Source organism: Apostichopus japonicus, chromosome 23 (assembly GCF_037975245.1).
Source record: "Apostichopus japonicus isolate 1M-3 chromosome 23, ASM3797524v1, whole genome shotgun sequence".
NCBI classification, from domain to species: Eukaryota; Metazoa; Echinodermata; class Holothuroidea; order Aspidochirotida; family Stichopodidae; genus Apostichopus; species Apostichopus japonicus.
In genome coordinates, this window is record NC_092583.1 from 11,465,255 (window position 1) to 11,487,446 (window position 22,192).

Consider the following 22,192-nt stretch of genomic DNA (forward strand, 5'->3'; position numbering starts at 1 on the left):
GGTCAACTCAAAAGTTCGTTTTGATATGTTTAAAGAGGAACATAATCTAAAGCATTCTGGTGAAATTTGCATTCAATTCCTATGTACAGTTTTTGAGATATTGACAAGTTGAAGTTGCCGCCTTTCGTACCAAAAGTGAACTTGGGAGCAAACAGGTGTGATGTCATAGAGGCAAACGATCAACGAAGGGTAAGAATTAGAACAGCCTATATACCTATAGTCGAATTTAATTTTGGAACAATACACTACAAAGGAACTTCGGGTTTAGGGCACGGGGGGGGGGGGGGGTGGCGAGAGCCTGCGTAGTATTCATTACTGCACGAAAGCGGTGATATATCTTATGTGCATTATTTCTGCACTTTTAATTTCGGTCGACGTGTTTGAGTCCTTGAAAACCAATGGATTTTAAGTGACTAATTATCACTTACTGAATGAATGAACAGGGTAGGCCTGTGATGTAGAAGATTACTTATGGTAAAATGATCAATTGGTTTCTGCTTAGTTTGGTTATCCTCCTACGTTAACATTTACTCCAGTGGCGTATATGAGGAGTCAATGACTTCCTCTATGTGTTCAAAATAGCCCAAACACTGTTCTGCCAACGACCAGGTTTACTGAACTTTTGATGAATACCAGCAACCTCGATGGCGGGGAGGTATGTTATACTGCTTTTTTTTTTAGCAATCCTTCATAATCCGTCCAATACTGCACCTGGCGATAACACTTTTGAATGGCTATCCGGGAACGTCATCTTTGGGATGATTTGCCGGCTTTTCGTTAGATCTGCGAAACAGGGCTTTAGTTATAAACGACTAGCTTGGGAGAGAGTCGCTCCCCTTTGTGGAAGCCATATTGGCGCCCTAATATGGTCCCCCCATAAGTCAAGATTGATATAACTCTCACGAAAAAAAGAAAGAAAAAAAAACAATAATTCCGAGCTAATAACAAAGCTAAGTCAAAATTTCTCAGTCTTTAATTAATGGATCTTCAGAAATGTCCCATGCATCCTAATTTCCCTTTAAAGCATGAGATTATTTGTGTTTGGAATTACGAGGTATGAAAGATGTAACTGAAAAGTGGATTTCACCACTAGGAATTCCCCGGGACAAAAACGATGACGTTTTTGGATAGCTTCTCTTTCTGAATTGTCCTTTTCTGCTTGAGAAAACCGCTACAAAACCGCAAATATCTGAAATTGGTGCATCTTCCAGGATATTGGGGGAAATGGTCAAACTGGACATTCTTCCCCTTAATCAGCCGATTCCAGTTCCCCCACACCCACCCCTCCCCACCGCCCCACCCCCATGACACTTAAAGATGGCCTCGAACGGCTCAGATCATCTTAATTAAATATTCTTGGACATTTGTAAATGAGACACAGACCAAATCGCTATCATTGGTATCTGTGACAGAAACGACAACTTTCCAAAACAGCTAAGAAAACTCTTACTCCATTTTGGGGGAACTAACATAATGCTGATTTTTCTGTACAATGGATAATATTGAATTCCTCAACTGGACCTTAATATGGCAGTGGTTTCACAGTTAAACAAGAAACAGAAGAGAGACAAATTGCAGCACTTTTTATCCTTTCTCAATAAATATTTATTATTGCACTTAAGGGATCAGAATGATAAACGTAAATGAATATTACGTAAGCGTCTGTGTAATGTGTATACCCCCCCTCCACCACACCCACCCTTCTCTCAAATAACTCCATGCCCCCAACGAAATCTTATAAATAGCTCAATTTAATGACCAGGAATAACTACTAAATAGCCTATCCAAATGAATTGTGTAGCTAGGAGTTTATCAAATGTTATATATAGCGGTAAATTTATTTACTTAGTTAATATACATATATATAGCGTTTAGATGTATCGCATTAAAACTATATATACTTTACATATACAAATAAAATTTGATGTAAAAAATAGAATTTCATGTTTTTCATTTCACCTTCACTTACCATATTACATTGTTTTATAAAATGATTACTTTTATATCCATTGCACTTTTCTGTCAGGAATGTTTTTCTTAGCTAATATTTTAATATGAAAGACATTTACAATATAGTTAGTTTCCTACTCTAAGTTGTTTCTTTATAAATTTTTAAATTGTTAGATGCTTTAAAATAATTAATTATGAATATTATTCGTTATTTAGAGCAGGAATAAACATATCACTGAAATTCGTAGAGAAATTTCTTCCTTCTGCTCTCTTTTCGTTTGCAGGTAATTTTGGTCTTTGCTTTAAAAAGAAGAAAAAAAAAGTCCAGTGAAAAGATCGCAAAATTTCATTATTTACCGGAATGTTGCCTAACATAAAGAAAAAAGTCCATTAAGTATTCTCTCACAGGTAAATGTTAGCGGAATTTTCGTCTTGATAAATTTGATAGACCATAGTTCAAGAAAATGGAAACAAAAATCATTCACTTTCGAACTTTCTGCTTTAAATTATGGTTAAATCTCTGACATTCTGCTTTAAGGCTAAAAGCTGATGTTGTTTCTATAAAATCTGATATCTAAATCAAGAAATGCATTTAATTTTTGTTTATTTAAACAGAGCATCCGTGAATGTCAGTCAAACACCAATCGCCCTTGAAAAACTTGTAATGCATGGTAAGCATGTTATTGGAGGTCATCATGCATTGTGATTATTGCAGTTTTGTATTGCAAGCTGCTATGTGTGGTGTTAGAATTTCTACTCCAGTCACTTCCATTGCGGAGCAACTGGTGTTTAAAGTTTTTTCTCTTTTTCTCGAAAGATTAAAGTCATATAGAAATACACATGGAATACCTGTAGTATTTGTTTCGATCTGTTTTCTTAATAGGCCTATAACAATATTAATTTGTGTATAGAAACACCCTTTATGAAAGTTATAAGTGGCTCCATATACGTTGTTGGTTATGAACCTTATATTTACTTGCGAAACAAAAAGCACACACAAACACACAGGTGTGTATTACATTCAGACTGAGGACCCCATAGTTAAAATCCATGTACCCCAACCATAACAATACCTCCCCCCACACAATACAATTCTTCTGAGGACGTGTTAATTCTTTTGATATGACATGTGAGGACTTGGAATTCCTTTGTTCAAGTCCTCAGTCAGACTACAAAACAAGCACGCACACACACATGCAACCTCATGACTACTAGTAGAACGATTCAATGATTGTATAGTAACGACCGGATGCCTGCACGTATCGTATCCTGCGGGTGCACGACTTAGGGACGGACATACGCGTAGATACATGGTACACACCAGAATCTCGAATAACTGATGAAGAAGGAAGTGAAATCAAATTAGTAAAACTTATTACTGATGTGATTTGCATTGTTGTAAATATAACAACAAATTGTCTACTTTTTTTTCACAAATTCTCGTCCTATTCTGATAATGACTGAATCCCGTCACGTGAAACATTTCAAACAATTCATTTATCAATTCGTGGCAAAACAAAATTCCAACTTGGTGATATTGCATATTGAATGTCCATAGAGCTTTTTTTGGGGGTGAGGGGAGAAGGAGGGTTTGTTGGGAAGGTGGGAGCGATGCCTTTATTTGTCCCACGAGATGGAACAAATTAAATATAATTCTTCTAGCATACTGTTCCTGAAGAAGTACTAATTGCCGACATTACCTGTGTATGAAGAAAACAAAATTGTGAAAAGGAAAGAGAAGAAACTAGAAATGAAACATATTATAGTTCGATCTAATTAAAGAGTTAAAAGAAAGATAAGTGAAGAAAAGAAAAGCACAACCATGGTATACGTGTCAACTTCGTAGCAACTGATGGAGGTTACAGAAGACTAAAATTTATCCAAACGACTGGGATATAAGGTTAACAAATCAACACCCTGGCGAAATTTGCTATCAAATGTCTTTCCCTTCGTTTTTGAATTGTAGATAATTGACTTGTGTATGCACGAATCCATCGAAAGATTCAAAACGACAATTATGGAATATTTGTCCCTCCAATTTAAGTTTCACGTTGTTTGTCACAAGAAAATCCTTTTACGCAGGGTGATTGCACTTGCAAAGTACCTACTCATGCCATGAAACTACAATTACTGATGACAAAACGCTATAAATTATTGTCCAAAAAAACCTGTCACATAAATGGCAAACTGTAAGAAGCGAGACATCTCAAAAGTTTGTGACTTGGGCTACTAGGCATGTAAATACACCGCACCGCACTTTCCTAAGTCAATGTACTTAGTCAAAGCTAATAATTAATACATAGGACTCATTCGAACGGGAAACGGTTACTGTTACTAATTGACGGCGATCAATTTCTATCATGTTGGGTAAAGATTAATGCCACACACAGTACAACCCAGAAAGCTCAGAAAACAGATGTTCTCGTTTCGCGATAGGTTTAACATATCTACTATATCATGCAAAATTATTACGGAAGCTATACGTTATTAAAGTCTGACGTAGTAAAAATTCGGATGACCGATAACATTTTTTTCTCTTATAATAATGCGTTATAAAATTAAGTCACGTGATGTGTGGGGTCTGATTACTCTTATGACTCGCGTGATCACGTGCACTTACCTCTCAACTATGTAACGCGCAGACATAGTAACACCCTATAAAGACCTATGATTTATGTGTTCAGGTAATACTTTATCAAGCATCCACATTTCATACTCAACGTTTTGCCTATACACTTTATATTGTTAAGGTTTCTAAAACGGTTACACTTACCTGAAGCAAAAAGATAAAGAAAAAAGAAGGTTGAACATCAAGAGAAGGTGAGTTCAACAAAATTCATTAACTTCTAGTCTAACTCTTCTGTTTGTGATTGTTAAAACTTGACATATGAATAAATGATCGCTTTACAGCTTTGTGACCGGATAAAGAGGTTCTTATATTGACACGCAAACTCGTAACCTATCGCTGGACAGTTGCATAATTTATCAAAGTCATCCGCATAACTCAACAAAGCAAAATATATTTGTAAGCAAATTTCACCAGAGTGGTTCGATCTAAATCCTCTTGCCAATCATTTTGGCTAAACTCTAAGACTTCGGTAACCGACGTCAGTTGTGACGTAATATACGAAAGTGAAATATTGAGAAGCCAAGAACTTGGATTATCAGGAAATCCACCGTGGCTGGTTCTTTTCCTGTGCCTTAAAATAAAAGAAGAAGAAGAAGAAAAAACTCATAAAATTTGCAGAAAGAGAGCAGTGGTGCAATAAAAAATTGAAATCATGTCAAAGGTCAATGAATGATAAGAGGCAGAACATACATGGTCATTTTGTCTTTTCACTGTCAGGCGCAAGTGAGTTATCTACAGAATGCTTTTAACGTAAGCCAGGGAGAGGAGAAAGGTAAGGGCTTAAATGTAAAGGAAGGTATCATTGTCATCCTTTCAACTACATTCGTTTGGTTACAAATTTCCAGTTTTAGCGTGTTTTAGTAATATAAGCTAATAGAAAATAGTCTAAGACGTATTTTCGTTGGTGGGGGTTGGGGGGGGGGGGGTGAGGGAAGCACACACCGTTTCTCTCCCCCGTGGCTACGGCCCTGGTTTTAGCTCTGCAAAAAGTCTTAGAAGCCTGGTATAACGTTACTTACCACGAGACGATGGAACGATACAATAATAACAATAATGATGCAAAGTGCTGGTGGCCGTTTCAAGTTAAACTACCTGACAAGGGGGTTACAAACGAAGACAAACGAAACAATACCAACAAACACGAGGAGACAACATAACAAGTCGGGACAGAATAAATATCGTTTTCAACATAAGATGTAAGGTTATAAAGTAATATGCAAAATACTGTAATGTGAGGTAAGTTAGTAAATTGTTTGGTAGATAGCTGATCGGTAGAAAGCTATCTATCCTTCTTCTTCTTCTTCACTATCACGTCAGGGAAAGAAAAAGGACTTGTACGACTGAACTGCTACACTGGTACAGGAACATTCCAATGGAGAACAATGTGACAATTGTATTGAACACAACATTATTCCACATTGCTAGGTGAAAATCTCACCTCAATATCTTGTTTCTGACTCCTAAAGATATGGTTTCAAGGTCTGGGTGACTTATGTTTGTCATCTCAGATGAGCAATTCATTTATCCAGGAAAAGGGATCATAGTAGATAGACTGTCAAGTATTCATGGCACATGTTGCCCCTTTAATAAACTTATTAGTTCCTAGCTGGAAGCAAAGGAACCTATGCAGTCATGTTGGCAAGTGTATGAGTGTGTTTGCGTCTGTGACACCTGCTTGGGTCCGCGATAACTCAACAACATATGTATTATAATGAGAAGGTGTGCCCTATCTTTTTTGGATCGGACCTTATCAATATGAATGAGGTATGGGATCAAACGTAAAACTGTTTGCATTGCTATATAGCTCCGCAACCTTCAGTTGTAAGCTCAAGTTTTAACCAAACTTGGTATACAGGTGTTGGTTAATAGCTGATACATATGGCCCATCTGGGCGCCAAACAATGCCGGGCCTATTAATTTTTATTTCCAACTCCAAATGCATTTTGGGACACATTCTTAGGGCCCGAATTTGTGTGGCCCAATATTTTTTGACTATTTGGGCTCACATTTTCGGATGTTCAATTATTATTTTATTATTTTTTTTGGGGGGGGAGGGGCATATTATATCTGTCGTTGCAATGTAAATTGCGACGTAAATTGTAATTTTTGCCTAGCTGGCAAGGTACTCTTTGGGTTCAAGGATTAACAAGAGCACATTTTTGTTTACGAATTTCATCTTCTTCCAATAAAAGATTTGTTCATTCTGAAAGAAACAAAGATATCTTCAGCTCACTTGCCACCCTCTTGTCGCTCATTCTGTCGTTTTATTTTTTATGACATTTCAAATTCACATCTTCGTGACTTCTCTTGATACCAGAAGTGGGTTTTTTTACCTACTAAGTGTTCACATTTTACAGCATATTCCTAAAACTTGAATTGTGACCGCCAGGATATTCCTCCACTGCATTATCTCAGCCGGGCTAGGCAAATCGTCAACACCCAACAACCGGGACCAACAAGGGGACCCAGTGTCACTGAGAGTTGAGAAAGGAGAGAGATAACCTTCTGGTACATTTGACATTTTGGCTGGACTCCGTAAACAAACAAAAATTAATTTTAATCGGTAAAATAAATGAAATTTATATCAATAATGCAATCTCTTAACATTTTTTTTGTCAGCATTTTGCTTACCTGGACATTTCTCTTCACGGCAGTGTACAAGGCTGTCACCTGTAAATATAACGTCATCATCTGCAGATCCAATCTCAACTTCACTCTGTGTGAATTCTGCTGTGTAATCTGGATTTGCACTATCGCCTTTGCGAAATTCAACACAAAGATATTTAAATTCAGCGCAACCAAGTTTCTCTACAACGAGAGGAGGTGTTTTGATGTTATTAATAACAAGAGGTCCACCCTCGGGAAGTCTAGTAGCCATCTGTCCGGGGGTTAACACTTGGTCGAAACTGGGAGTCTGTCGGTTAGATCCATCAGGCTCACCGGCGACGAACACGGACATCTCATACAGACCATTCCCTGACAGACCGCGACTGACCGGATCAACTTCGATAGCTGCATTGATGGTGAGAGGCACTGGGTCTCCTGGTGTATGGTCTGGGACTTCACGGTCCCATAATATACCGTTGTAGATCACTCCTGGAGAATACAATTTGAAGAAGGAAATTGCAGCAATGCATGCAAAGTGAAGGCAACATGCTAAATACACATACATTATAACATTTTCGGAACGGGGAGGTGAGAGGAGAAGAACTGGGCCTGCCTACTGCGGAAGATATTCGAAACCATACCCTGACTTATATGAACCAACTGGAAGACACTACAATTACTATGAAGAAAGATACTTCATACATTGAATTATACGATATACCTATACTTGTTATACATATTTCGTAGAACTAACAGTGGTGTCCATTGCAATGTTATAATATACTGGGGAATAACGCTTAAGGCGATTTCAGTATCCAAACCAAACAGGGAAATATTCAGGTCTGTTTCAAGAACTTAATCCCTGTTTCAACTGCTTATATGTGACGAATTGTGGTTTGTCGACCGTAATCTATAGACAAACATCTCTTGCTATATTATGTTAGACAACTGTGAAGGATGAAAGGAAGGGCAAGAAGCAAGGGGGAGCCACGGGGGCACACATGGTGTCTGCCCCGGTGAAGGACGATGTAGTAAAGAAGAATATTGTAAGATTTCCTAACCTTTGCAGTATTTCGAGAAATCAACGCACTCTACAAATGGATCTTGGGTTGGGTTTGTACCAAAGAGGTAGTCAATAGATGCAGCAGCATTCTTTTTCAGTTCAAAACAAATGAACGGAATGTCGCTGCAAACTACACCGGTCAAGTCTGTCTGGAAGTCGATGCCAGTAAACTCCAAATCTCCATCCTCAACGAGATCTATACCTTGTTGGAATGGGTTGAGAATTTGATCCTGAGGTTGGATTCGAGGACCCTTGCCATTTGGACGAGCGTTAAAGAAGGTTCCCAATTCCCATAATTCTTCTCCTGGTACCTTCGTTGAACGATCCTTATCTGTTATTGCGTCTAGATTCATACGGATAGTGTTCACACGATTCTCGATCGCGGGAAAGTCGCCAGTTAGATCAGGTACAAGGGTATTGAAAATGGCCCCTGCAAAAATCAAACAATCCATTCGATGATACTTTACTTGTTCGAATAATTTCGCAGCATTGCGATACGTTGAACACTTATTTAATCATTTGCACATGTCGATCTTACGTTTTTAATAAGAACTAAACCATTAAAATAAATTATATATGCAGCACAAGAGTAATTTGCAAGCTAACCCTTGCTGAAGTTCATCTGCAGATAGAGAGCAGTATAAATCTGAACAGAGTCAGTGCTTAAATGGTACCATACTTTTGTCAACGGACAAGACAAACACTGTTTTATGACAGACAAACTGTGACAAGTGTAAAACAAACCAGAAAGCCAGTTGGCTTTGTGATAACTTGCCATTTTATTTGCTAAAAAGTCCAAATAATTATCTGACTAATGAAGAGAAGTGGGTTAAATTTGTCCAGGACCAGTGAGAACCAGAAAAGATCAGAGATTTCTAGTTCTTATTTGTATCACTCTCTTGGGGCAGCAGCCATGTCATTCACTGGTAAGGATTTTACAGTACAGAATTTGCATTCCACATTGATTACATATCTAGACACATAGATGTATGAATAAAAGGGCATTTTCTTGTATCAATTTTTAGCTAGTGAAACAGCTCTGCCACCTTGCAACCATCCCTTTAATAATTGTTATTAATGATTTAAGGAGAGATCTACATAACATTGTTCATATATACACTTGGTATATTTGCACAATTTACTGCCGAAGCAATAGTCACCTAGTATTAAAACAGAAAATGGCCAATTTTGAGACCATTTGATATAACCTGTTGAACCCTTGAAGAGAGAGCGAAAATGATATGGGCCTACGTGAGTGCATTAAAGCAAGTCTATTGTTTCTATGAATCAGATTTCATTTCCTGGATGACTATGTTCACCAAAAGAAAATCATAGCATTGGAGAATTCACAGGTTAATTGCAGCTTTAAGTCCTGAGTTATCATGTTTAAGCAGCTTTTAGACTTGGACAACTGCTGACCTATTGTGATATTTGACCTCTACCAAATTTAATAGTGTTCTTGTAGTCACCAAAGCTGGATCAACATACTAATTATGAAGTTCAAGAAAGATGTACTTCTTGAGCTATCGTGTTTACCAAATGTTCAGACTTCGACATAAATGTTGACCGCAAATGACATTTGACCTCCACCAATTACAATAGGTTCCTCTACTCATTATGGAACATCAACATGTCAAGAAATGAGATTGATTTTAGCTTCTCTTCTTGAGATTTCGTGTTTACAATGTTTCCGCAGTTTAACTCTCTGGTGATTTAGTATGACATTTGATTCCAGGCGAAACCAATAGCAGTAGAGAACTCACTATGTTGCAACTTTGTAACGTTCCACAAAGAGTTACGCTTTATCTTAAGTTTGATAACTCGTTCGTAAGTCATCTTATCGAGCGTAAGTTTGAAATCAAACTTATCTCCGTTCCACAAAGAAACTTACGCTTGATATCAAGCTTACGTTCAATCCGATCATGAGTAACTTTTAGTAGTGATCCAAATGAATCGTAAGTATGATTCGTTGCTATGGTAAGCAATTGATTTACAATTTGTTTAGTTTTTTACTGTACATGTAGAAGTAATAAAATGTGATTTTTATGTACTTGTGCACAAATGGCGTAATATTTAATTCGTATATAAAGAGAACATGCCAAGTTAGAACATCCCACCAACAGAAGTAGGGCTCAGTCAGCCAGTTTGCACGTTTTCATTGCACTAAGATTTTATGCATCAGGATCAACAAGTGCCTTAGCAGAGTGTGCCTCTTCACACGGTTGCAGCACGTCATCTGCCTCACGGGCATTGCGGGGGGTTACAAGAGCATTGGTTCAAATCCACTCCAGCCTCTGTGACCAATGCTCAGAGGTATTTTTTTTCTTTTTTGGTAGCAGGATTTCCGCAGGTTGTGGGTGCAGTATATGGACATTGATTGGAATCCACGGTTGTAACTATGGGCCGGATGAGTATGTATTTGTTAGCCGTAAAGGTAGACATGCAATCAATGTACAGTCAATTTGTAGTACAAAATAAAAAAATCATCAATGTCCACTAACCATTTCTTAATTAAAATCAAGCGTAGCGTAAGTTTGATTTTGTGGAACACTAATTAACGATCGAACTTACGCTACGGTCTATCGGATGAGAATCGAACTAAAGATTGAACTTAAGATCAAGCGTTAGTAAGTCTTTGTGGCACAGGGCCAGGTGTAAACAAATTAGTGACGTAGTCCCAGATGAGCTCATACACAAAGAAGTGAACACTGGGTCACCTGCTGGGGACAGCTTAGCCCGCTATTGAGTTCTTTGGTGGTTTACTCTCTGGTACACACGGAGGACAAAGCAATGTCATTCCAAGAATACAGGCTTAGTCATGACAACTTCCTGCAATGAAGTGACAGGCCATTGAACTCCATGAGCACCAAGAGTGTGCAGGGGAACCTATCATAGCGAGGGGGAATCTGAATTTCAGTACTTCCCAATTTACCAAAAAATTAGTGGTGCTACACCATAAAGGGCCATCTACATACCGTGTGTGAATTTCATGCAAGCTGGACATGTAGAGTTATTATGCACACACTTAAAGGTGACACGCACATACACACGCACATACACCATCGCCATCTGCCTTAGGCAAGATGTCAAAATCATTACTTCACAGAAACACTAAAGTATGAAGTGGGCAACGTGACTTACGTGCAGAGCATTCGTGTTCCTTGCAAGTGACCAACGAAGTTGTAGAGGTGTCGCCACGACTTGACTCAACATTCATTGTAAACGGAGGGTCTGGATCGTCACCTTGTGCGAATTCGACGCAGATGTACCTGACCTCTGTACAACCGATTGTACCAATTTCAAATTCTGTTGCTATATCATCAATAACAAGCTCGGTTCCTTTCTTTGCTGTAGTGGCCTTTTCTTCGTTTAGTGTTTGGTAAACGTCGCCATACCGGTCACCATCTCCGTCTGGAGATTCGCTTCCAAACATACCGACCCTCCAAAGACCTTCTCCTTTCTTATTGGCCGAATCTGGAGTGAAGTCCACATTTACATCGAGTTCCACTGCAGTTTCCTCGCCATAGACAGGATCGGCGACCTCCGTGATCGTCCAGTCTAGGTCTGTAGCCGTTAAACCTGCATATAGCGGGAACCAGGAAGCAAGACTGTAAGCACATTCATGAACACACGTAACCTTAAAGAGACAAGTTAAGAGTTGACGGTGTGCACCCATCTATACCTCATCTACTGTTCTTTTAGGGCTTCGAGCAAAGTATTAAAGGCTACCAAAATGTAAGGTTCACATCCTTTCTTCCTAAAGAGTTTGACTATCTCACGTATATAAGGAGGATATGTTGCAAGTTCTACTGGCTATCGGCCATGCATACATCTTGTCGGATCTGACCTACACTAGAACTATATGTTACCCTAGATTCATCGCTCCCACCAAGGGGATATTAGTCTGAAGGGGAGCGGGGGTTCTTCGGCTGTAATGGGGTCAACTACCTGAACCATGATACCCGGTCGTCAGGCACATATATTAACCATGCGCCTCGTGACGTATACGGATTACGGACCCTCCATTACTACTACAGTAACGACTGGCTCGTCTGAGACAGCATACAAACAAATATAAATACACCAAAAGCATATATATAGCTATGCAATGTATGTATTCATAACTAAGAAGTAAAGAAAGAAATCGAAAAGAGGTAAAGTACGGTAATAAAGAACAACAAATTGTAACTAGTCATCTGAAAATATTAAACTAAAATAGAATAACATACTATAACAACATTTGCTATATGTCTTTATCAATGGAACCCATAGTTATACTACATTGCACCATGGAATGTAAACTATAGCTACCTATGGTATGACTTTAACTTAAACACAAAACATACCTGTGTGCTGGAGCCATCACAGAGAAACTGAACATTATGTATCTCAGAAGCTTACTTCTGGAAAATACAAAGTGATTCGTACCTGTATAGAAATTACGAAGTATTTTCTAATGGTGATGTCTCCGACATACTATCGACGGCTGAGGGCTGTCAAGTGAGTGGCACAGAGTGGCTGGTAAAATGGCCTTCGTACAGAACCAGGGGACAGTACCCTATAACAAGTCAACTACCTGCCCAGCCCAGCTGATCGACCTACTCATTACCGGAAAACACCAATATTACCCAATAACCACCAGGTGTAAACAACTTAGTGACGTAATCCCAGAGAATGAGTGCATGCACAAAGAGGTGAACACATGGGTCACCTGTCTGCAGAAGACGTCACTCTCTGGGGACAGCTTAACCCTTGAATATGTTGGCTAATGGATTCTGTAATAGTTTACTCTTCTTGGTACACATGAAGGACAGAGCAATGTCATTCCAAGAATACAGGCTTAGTCATGACGACTTCCTGCAATGAAGTGACAGGCCTTTGAACCCCATGAGCACCAGGTAGGGGAAACCTATCACAGGGAGAAGGGATCTAAATCTTAGTACGCCCTAACTTACCAAACAATAAGGGGTGCTACATATAACAGAACTACGTCTGTTGTTTCCGCGTCATATCTCTAAGGTGAAATACAGGTGCAGTCAATCACTACAACTGAGTCTTCTCTATAGCAATGATGTTACAGAAATGTTAGTATAACTTTTTCCCATGTTAAAAAAGGAGCATATTTAAGGTATAAAGAAACGTCCTAGCAATAGCATATTATCTTTGCTGACAACACTCACCGTGGCATTCTCCAAGAGGGACACAATCAATTAATCGGGCCTCTTCTTCGTCGACGGCTTGAAAGGTGAACGAAAGATCGTACGTTGGCCTTGGGTCATCCGCTTGGTCGAACTTAATACAAAAATATTTGTAGTCATCACACGTCCCTCCTCGAAATGACATGGTATACCTCAGCTTGTCCCATACCCACGGTGGATAGTTTGGTTTACTGTATTCCTGTGCACTATGTTTTTCATTAAAGATGTTATCTTCTAATGAATATTTTTGTCCTGAACCATCTCCGTTCGGACTTACCCAAGCGCTCAGTTTCCAAAGATTCTCGCCACGCACTATTCTAGAAGTTAATTTTCTATCTACTGCAATGTCCAAGTTAAAACGAATCTTTTTAGTGTCACCTTCCGCAAAGTCGAATGTGTCACCGTACCCGTTGGTTGTGTCTTCCACGAACATTTCTGAAGAATTAGAAGACAATGGAATCCGCAGTCAATTTGGAAAGTTTCATCAAATAAATGGAGGGCCTGCATGTTGATGGTTTCATTGATGTAGTGTAATGTACACTGTCAACGATAAATTGAGTTTTCAATGTAGGCTACACCAGAGATACCTACACACGAAACTTAAATTCGCTATACTTATACGTATGAAACGGTAGAACGAATAAACCGTACACAATAAAGTTTGCCTTACCTCCCATGGTTACAGGCACAACGAAATGGTGGACGAGCTATTAGCTCTGCGTAATTATGTAAGGCAGATCTCAGCATTGAACGTACTTAGGACGTTAAGCTTATGGAAAGGCAGGAGGAACTTCATAATTACGAAATGAGTACATTGCTATGTACTTTCATTTTCTCTTGAGAGCAAAAGTAAATAGTACCGGTACTTCAAACAGGATTCTCAAGGTTTGACCATTGTTGCGCTAATGACGGACCCACATTTTCAAGTAAGAAATTCAAATCTTTGCTTTTTTTGAAGTTATCGTGTTTACCAGGTTTCAGGCAGAACTGCCCTTTCATCGCAAAATGGCATCTGACCGTCCCAAAAACTGCCCGGGCTTCGTTTAATCATCAACTTCACAAACGGCATAACTTCAAGGAAGAAAATATTGAGTATTGCTTATACACATACAGGAGAACAAGTTAAATGCTACTGTACTACTGTATCACACACTTACTATATGGGCATTGTGGACAGCATTCCTGAGGAATGATGACGATCTCAGACGAATCGCATCCGGATTCCGAAGGACAGGACTCGATTTCACATGTCGTTGTTCCATTGTTACATGTACAGACTGTGCACGGATCTAGTCGAATTTCAGCTAAATGAAGGAGAAAATTCCCTCGGAAGGAGCAAGGATTTCTGTTGTTTATGTCACCTAGCAAAAGAATAGAAGAAACAGAGAGAGAGAGAGAGAGAGAGAGAGAGAGAGAGAGAGACGTAAATGATTTTTTTTTGGACCACACTGAATTCAGTATAACTGATCATGTAACTGACACAGAGTTATCACGGATCACCAATGGCCTCTTTTTCACTTTCAACTCTTGTTGAACCCTTCCCTTCCCCTCCCCCTCTCACAGCCAAAGGTTAACAGTATAACGCCTTATAGCGTCCCATATTTGACGCGCCTTTAATCTCAATTTCCCAGTTTCTCTGTCAACAACTGTTAAAGTAATCACATTTTGGCGAAGTTCTTTTATTGCCCTTAATGAGTCCTTTGGATGGTCAAGTAGCCCAAGTAGGGAAGACGGGAAGTGAAAAAAAACTCCCTGCTTGACATAAACTGGACTTTCTTCTTTTTCGGTTTTGCTTTTTTCATTTATTTTTTTTTAATTTATATTTTTAATTATTTTTTAAAATTATTTTTTGGCTCTTTTTTGACTAAAAATGATGTTAAATAGTACTTATGTCAACAATGATAATTTCTCTAAACGACAATTTTGGCCAAACAAAGTTTTCATCGAATCTACTATCTGTCTTGATCAATCAAAGTAGGACATCCAGACGGTAGAAGAAGTTTATCATGCCATAGTGTTATTGTAACAGCTAGTTCTGGTTATATATACTAACAAACAGAAGTCTAGTGCATTTTAAGTCATCGAAATCTCAATGCATTTTGCATATTGGTTCTTTTTAAAGCTGATGTGGCTTTAAACGCTAGCGATGATCTACCAACCATGTGCTCTCCAATCCCTGTCCTTATGGTGAACCTGCGTTCCTGCAGAATAAGCTAGGTCACTTTACTACCAAGGTACCCACCTGCCAACTTGACTACAACAAGATCTATTTGCGCGGAACTTCCACCAGCACAAATTCAAAATTAATGACGTGTTATTTTATTCTTGAAACTCTTATCTCGACAGCTGAGGGGGAGGTCAAGTTCCCATCTGTTCTCTTAATATCAAGTCTCTTAATCCCCCCGGGACAAGCGATCAAATCAGACCAAACACACGAAGTACAAACAAGTACAGATTTCGCGTAGAAGAGTAAGAACCATGCAACTACAGTATCTCGTAACCTATAGCTTACCTATATAGCATTTTATAGAAACCTTCAACTGATAATATGTGTGTGACTTGTGCTGTGTTTTTTGTTTTCTTTTTTTCAAAATCATGAACTGCAAACTGGGTGAAAATTCGGCATTTATACAAATTGAACGGAATGAATGTACAGTGACTCTTGACATTATAATAACTGATTCAAGAACGGTATGTGAAACTCTATCAGGCCCCCCTATAGAGTGTAACTAAGACAGTCGGGCTATTATCGAGTAAATGATAAGCCTATTTAACGGACAGTATACCGTAGAGACCAAAGTATACAGATATCTTGGTTTTCACTGTTTCCTCCAGGCTCCTTTTTTCTTCTTCTTCTTCTTCTAGTTTTGTGAGGGAAAAAATGAGTTTGTACCAATAAGAATAAGTTTGGCGTCACTCTATAATACAGTAAATGATGGTAATCCAGACACAGTAAGCCACTACTACACCTTTAAGTTCCATAAAAACACCTTAAACATTTTAATATTACTTAATACAATATCCTCTTTGACGAAACAAAGCTTCCGATAAAATATACTCTAATAGAAGAATTTACATAATATACATAATTAGTCGAAGTTATGTTCACTGTGACTCAGTTATTATGTACAACATCATTTATTGTTCAGCTGCTATGTTGCAATGCATAGTTCACCCAGGGAGTTGTTATGGAACAACTCCCTGGTTCACCCTAGTCTTGTTTAGACCCTAGTATGTACATGCCTAGTCTATACCTTTCTTATTCACAAAGCTATTTTCCCGTATCTATTTGCTGTACTGCCCAGAGAACGCCCGCGGCAACGATTTAGATTGATACAGTGATCGGACAGATCCTCGGGCATATAAAATACAGTGGGCAAACACATTCGTGGTAAGCACAAACGGACTCTGAGGCATGTTCAATTTGCCACGCGAGAAAAAGAGTATTACAAACGACTTGGCCAAGACTTAAGTTCACCCGAAATACGTCGTCGGCAGGTCTGGATCATGAGAACACGGAATAACGAGGCCTAGTTTACTTCAACTGATATATTATGGTTCACTTTGGGATTGGGTTTAGATCTTCCTTAAGTAAACAACCATACAAAATAATAATGACATAAATTAGTCTTATAGAACATCGAGCATGCACGCCTGCAAGCCTGCACTGGGGAAAGGGTGGGGGTGGGGCCGGTTCAATGTTTTACAGGTTGGAGCTTTTCCCAGCCCGTATACATCGAGCACAACAACTATACGGTACGTGTAATAAGCCCTGAAGGTATTATTGCTAAAGTACTCTGTGAATGCCATTTCCAACGTTTAATGTCGTATTTAGATTAGAATGATTGTGATCGCGTCGGTCACCTACAGTATCATTAAAACTCAATGCCAGCCCTCCCCCTGCTTATAGAAATAGTGGTCAAGTCTTTAGACAATTGCACCTCTCGTGACCGTGAACTTAGAGAAAGTCATACATCTTTGAGGGAAGCGATTGTTTGTTGAAGAACATCAACATTGCTTAAATGTTAGGATGCTTAAATTTGCAAAAAGTTACTCCATGCCACACACCCCACTCCACCCACCCCCCCCCCCAAATAATCCGTTAGTTTCGAATTAGACAATAATGTGTCTCAATGTTGAAAAATATGATTTAGCAGACGGCAGTAAAAATGCATCATGAAGTTTCAATGCGTGTAACCTTTTTTTGTTTATACTTTCTATCATATTGAAGAGGCAATATACTAACGAACGCAATATTTCATGTTAAGACTTCACAGATTCGAAAATTTAAACATTCAATGTTTAAACATTAAACCCATACAGCCTATTCTGTAGGCTACAGAGCGGCCTATACATGCAGTCGTAGCTTTGTTTGCTGTATGTATGTATGCATGTATATATGTATGTATGTATGTATACAGCTAACTAACGTGAAGATTGTAGTACTTCCTGCTATCAAAGATAATGGTGGACCACAATAATTGTTGGTCTAACTAAAGATCAAAGAGTTTACCAAACAACGCATGCCATAATTTCAAAAAGCTAATCACACATGCCCACTACAGTAACGGTAAGTAACACGAGGTGAAAATCAACCAACAACCATTGTGACACCGAGCACATGGATGCACGCCTCGCTGAGCAATTACCAAGGCTAGTTATAAGACATCTGGTTACAAAACATATCTTGATCTTTCGACCGTATAATGAAGCGGTTTTACCTTTACCCTACATTTCGGCAGTTTCATCTTACAAAATACCACTGAATCAATTGGATTCACAAAATGCATGAAAAGGCCAGAAGTTGGTATAATAACAACGATTTTCTTCGAATGAAAAAGGAACTTATGCCAAATATGGGAGTTTACGAGGCCGACCTTGTATAGAGAGGCATATTATCATGCTCATCATAAGTAATGATGATTTAGTCAGAGCTCATCACAGAGTTATCTTATATCAAAGGTTTATTTTATGAATAATTACTAAACTAAGAACCACTCCACGTTCTCTGTAGGCGAGGGGAGGGTGTGTAACACGTAGATTGGTAAGGGCTGGGGTGGGGAGGAGATTGTTAGGCGGGGGGGAGATAAGTCAAAGAAAGAAGTTGCAATGAGTCCTACATACCGCCACATTTGTGTTACAATTTGGGAACATGGCGTTATGGCGACTTGCACTTTTATTCTCTTCTCCCTCTTCTGCTCTCTATATGCTCACTATTACAAAATATTGAAGAGATTTTTTTCCCCAAATATTTGAACATTTAGAATGCTATACCGTTTACTTATTAAGTTTGGTCTTTTTTTTACCTTCTGATGCGCTAACTGATGCTGATGCTGATATGCTACCGTCACTCTCACTGATGGACTCCTGAGCATTGGCAAAAGACAAGAAGCCGACGATTAAGGCAATCAATAATACGGTGGTTATCCTCCTTCGTCCCTCCATACTGTCTTATATCCTGACCTGGTCTTCAGAGAAGCCTAACGGAGGTAATCTCCTATACAGTGGTGGATTTTGTACAGAGAAAACACAGAACACTTCCCCTACAAACAACTCTCAACACGACATCCTACTATGCACGGCCACACAGTATGAGTCTCGATCAAGCCCAATTCGACATGTGCTGCTACCCTTAACGGCGAGTATAACAGTCTCTTTTCTAACCCCCGTGCAAAACTCTGCCTACGGTATAGAATTGCCAAGCTCGCGTTTATTCTGACTATTATGGGATATGACAAGCCATCGTCAGAAGGCTGATACACCAGGACGTTAGGCGAATGAGGTAACCAAAAAATATGAGGTCAGCACGCGCCGGGTTTACCGTGCACAAGCTTCTTACCGCCGTTTTACACAGCTTCAATAAGCTATATATTAACAGCCTATAAGCGTGTTTTGTTCTCTCTGTGTGACAATGCTGAGAGAGGCACTCTAAATATATATGGTGTTGTTGATTTATTTCAAAGCGTCTCATGGGGTGGGGGTCGGGTGAGAGAGAAAAGCACCTCTGGGGAACACAAAAGGAAACATTTGTACCTCGATTTGTACCATTGAAGAATTGCTTTTACTTCGTGGGGACGAAAAGAACGGCATGTTAAGATATAACAGCAGTATCAATAGCCTTTATCATGGAACTTAAATAATGGTTATCCAAAATAATCCCAAACAGGGTAGAAATTCATATCGGAAGAGGTAATTGAGTGCGATGCTAGACTAGCCTTAACTAGATTCTAGTACCGAAAGATGCTCCACCTCGGCGGGGCTGGAACAGCTTTCAAAAGGGAACCTCGCTAGGCACCCTCCTTTCATATCGCAGTCCCTTTTGGGTACATGCTTGTGTTTATCACCGACCGGAGAAACTAATACGAATGTCTGACGGAATTAAAAGCATTTTATGTATGACACGAAATATTGCACAAAGTGGGGAAACATAAATCATTGTTTTACCCTCCGCCTGGCCTTTCACCCCCCCCCTCCTTCTCCCCGGCCACTCATTTCATTCTGCTCTACCTCCCTTCTTCACTTCCCTTCCCTTCGCTGCTTAGACCTTTCCGCCAGTGGCGTCGCCAAGGGGGGGGGGGGGCCAGGGGGGGGGGGGGGGGGGCACGTGCCCCCCTGGAAAACCTAGTGCCCCCCCGGGTGCCCCCCCATCTGAGATTTGGGTTGGTAAAAAAATATATATATATTTTGTTATATTCAACTCCCATCATCTGAGTTGGTTTTTCATAAGGACAAAGAAGCACAGTAATTCGTATTTTCTTCAAATGAGCTGCGATAAAATTAACAAGTTTATCCTTGAACGTCGGGTATCGAAGTCGTAACCCGCGCCATCACAACAGGTGTCGATATTTACATTGAATGTGTCAGTGCTCACGCCATACCAGCGGATATACAAGTCCGCTTCGCGAGCTACATGACTGTGAGAAGGGAGGGTACTGCAATATGTTGCCTTGGTCTGAGGTTGACAGGTTAGGAGCTGACGAAATGTGAGAATGTGAGGGTCCGCAGGCACCATACTTGCCTATATTTGTGGACCCATATATTAACCCTGTTGTGTAAGGGGTGCAGAGGTCATTTGAGGTCAGATGCTTGTAGGAACAAATGGCGAATGTTCACACCTGCATACTGAGCCATACTCGATGTGTGATCCAACTTTGGATTGCATGGTGAGATCCCTGATAGGAGCCAATAACGATGCTGGAACCTGTTACATCTTAATAGATAATGGGAGAAAACGAGAAGGACAAGAAAGGAGTCGGGGTCATGCACACATTAATTCAACAAATGTAGCTTCTATTGATAGGGTTAGGCATAATATCGACAGCATGTGGTTCATATCCTCCGCAAAATTCTGCGCCTTGTTAAAATCATTACCTCAAAAATAGCAATTTCTGGAGATATCTTCAGATCGAATTTAGCATCAAATGTGGCAGCATTTTGCATCTAGCCCATCCTCCGTATGCGAAAATTTTCCAAAGGGGAGGGGGGGGGGGGGGCAGTGGCGGCGGAACCGGGGGGGCTTGGGGGCTTGCAATCTGAGAAATTGCAGGCTTGAGACCCATATTTTAGGGCTAGGTATTCGCAGCATAAAACACTCGGGAAGTGCCGTTTCCGGCCATCTGGGGGTTTGAAAAACCCAAAATTTTCTTGTACGCTCCGCGCCAACCGATGGTGGCGCTCCGCTTAGATAGTCTCTACACATTAGTCCCCCCAATAATTTTCCCGTTCCGCCGCGCCTGGAGGGGCACCCCATCCCCTTAGACCCCTCCCCAGGACGTTGATCCGTATCCACCTAAGTGCCCCCCCATCAAATGCTGGTGCCCCCCCTGTGCCCCCCACACTGAAAAGTCTGGTGACGCCACTGCTTTCCGCGCCTCCCTTTCCCGCTTTATTTCATTCTTCTCTCCATGTCCTCTTCTTAATCCCTCATCATCATCTCCCTCCACCATCTCCACAACCCCCCCCGCCCCCCCCCCCCCCCGTCTCCTCTTTTCTATCTTCCCCATATCTCTTGTATTTTGTGTGGACTCAACAGCTCTTTCTGCATCATTTTAGCAACATGCCATGATTATCTTCCACTCTATTCCTCCTGTTATACAGTAGCTCTATAATACCAGCCAGTCAAAGACTGTCTGGGAAGTTCAACTGAGCTGTAAATCACTTTTCAACGTTTTCTCCTTTTTTTTCCTTTTCATTTCATTATAGAGAATATTTATACCAGGAGTCTGGGTTCACTATAGTGATGACCTCTGAACTTTCACGGTATCATTTATAAAACGCGACTCTTTAGATGATGGTTGTCATTAGCAACGCAGTCAATCGCAACTTTCTATAGCCAGCTGAATAATGCAAATAGTTTGTAACTCAAAACAAACCTCTACAAGTGTAAAGAACATTGGCTTTCAGGTCACATACCCGATTATTTAAAAACAAAGAAATGTCGCTGCACAAACTGTGACATTTACTTTCAAATTGATTAAATGAAACAGAAAACAGAGCCCTTAACAGAAGAGACGGATAGGGGCCATAGTCCCCAATAATTTCCAAGCAAAGAATGTTATGCGGACGTGGTTATGCAATGGTCTGAATCCCAGTACTTCACCACTTATCCCCTCCCCCTCCCCTCGATTCCTGGTGAAAAGGGGGAAGAAATTAAATAAAGCAACTTTAAAACATCGACCGAGATGAAATTTAAAATTTTCTAGAGCTGTGGTAGTTCAATTTTCCGAAACTTAAAAGATACGTTAC

The 22,192-nt window shown here is 39.8% G+C and overlaps 1 protein-coding gene across 3 annotated transcripts; it reads right to left on the reverse strand.

Moving 5' to 3' along the window:
* Positions 1–1,578: 1,578 nt before the first annotated feature.
* Positions 1,579–19,133, reverse strand: LOC139964513 (uncharacterized). Of its 3 annotated transcripts, XR_011792000.1 has the most exons (8): positions 18,754–19,133; positions 14,605–14,808; positions 13,430–13,882; positions 11,391–11,828; positions 8,248–8,679; positions 7,211–7,675; positions 4,991–5,150; positions 1,579–3,286 (listed from the first exon to the last, which is right to left on the reverse strand). XR_011792000.1 is itself a non-coding variant. In XM_071966127.1 (7 exons), the coding sequence occupies exons 1-7, from the start codon at positions 18,890–18,892 to the stop codon at positions 3,162–3,164; spliced, it is 2,256 nt and encodes a 751-aa protein (XP_071822228.1). In that variant the 5' UTR covers positions 18,893–19,133; the 3' UTR covers positions 1,579–3,161. The 3 variants fall into 3 exon arrangements, 2 of the variants coding, with proteins under 2 accessions (XP_071822228.1, XP_071822229.1); XM_071966127.1 differs by lacking the exon at positions 4,991–5,150; XM_071966128.1 differs by having other exon boundaries at positions 2,312–5,150.
* Positions 19,134–22,192: the final 3,059 nt, after the last annotated feature.

What these genes read in the sequence shown, in the direction of transcription:
- LOC139964513 (XM_071966127.1), bottom strand. Translation starts at nt 18,892, where the DNA reads ATGGAGGGACGAAGGAGGATAACCACCGTATTATTGATTGCCTTAATC. An exon ending in CTGTCCACAATGCCCATATA is followed by an intron (nt 13,883 to 14,604) that starts GTAAGTGTGTGA and finishes CTAATTCTTCAG; the next exon opens with AAATGTTCGTGGAAGACACA. An exon ending in TTTCTCGAAATACTGCAAAG is followed by an intron (nt 7,676 to 8,247) that starts GTTAGGAAATCT and finishes TGTATTCTCCAG; the next exon opens with GAGTGATCTACAACGGTATA.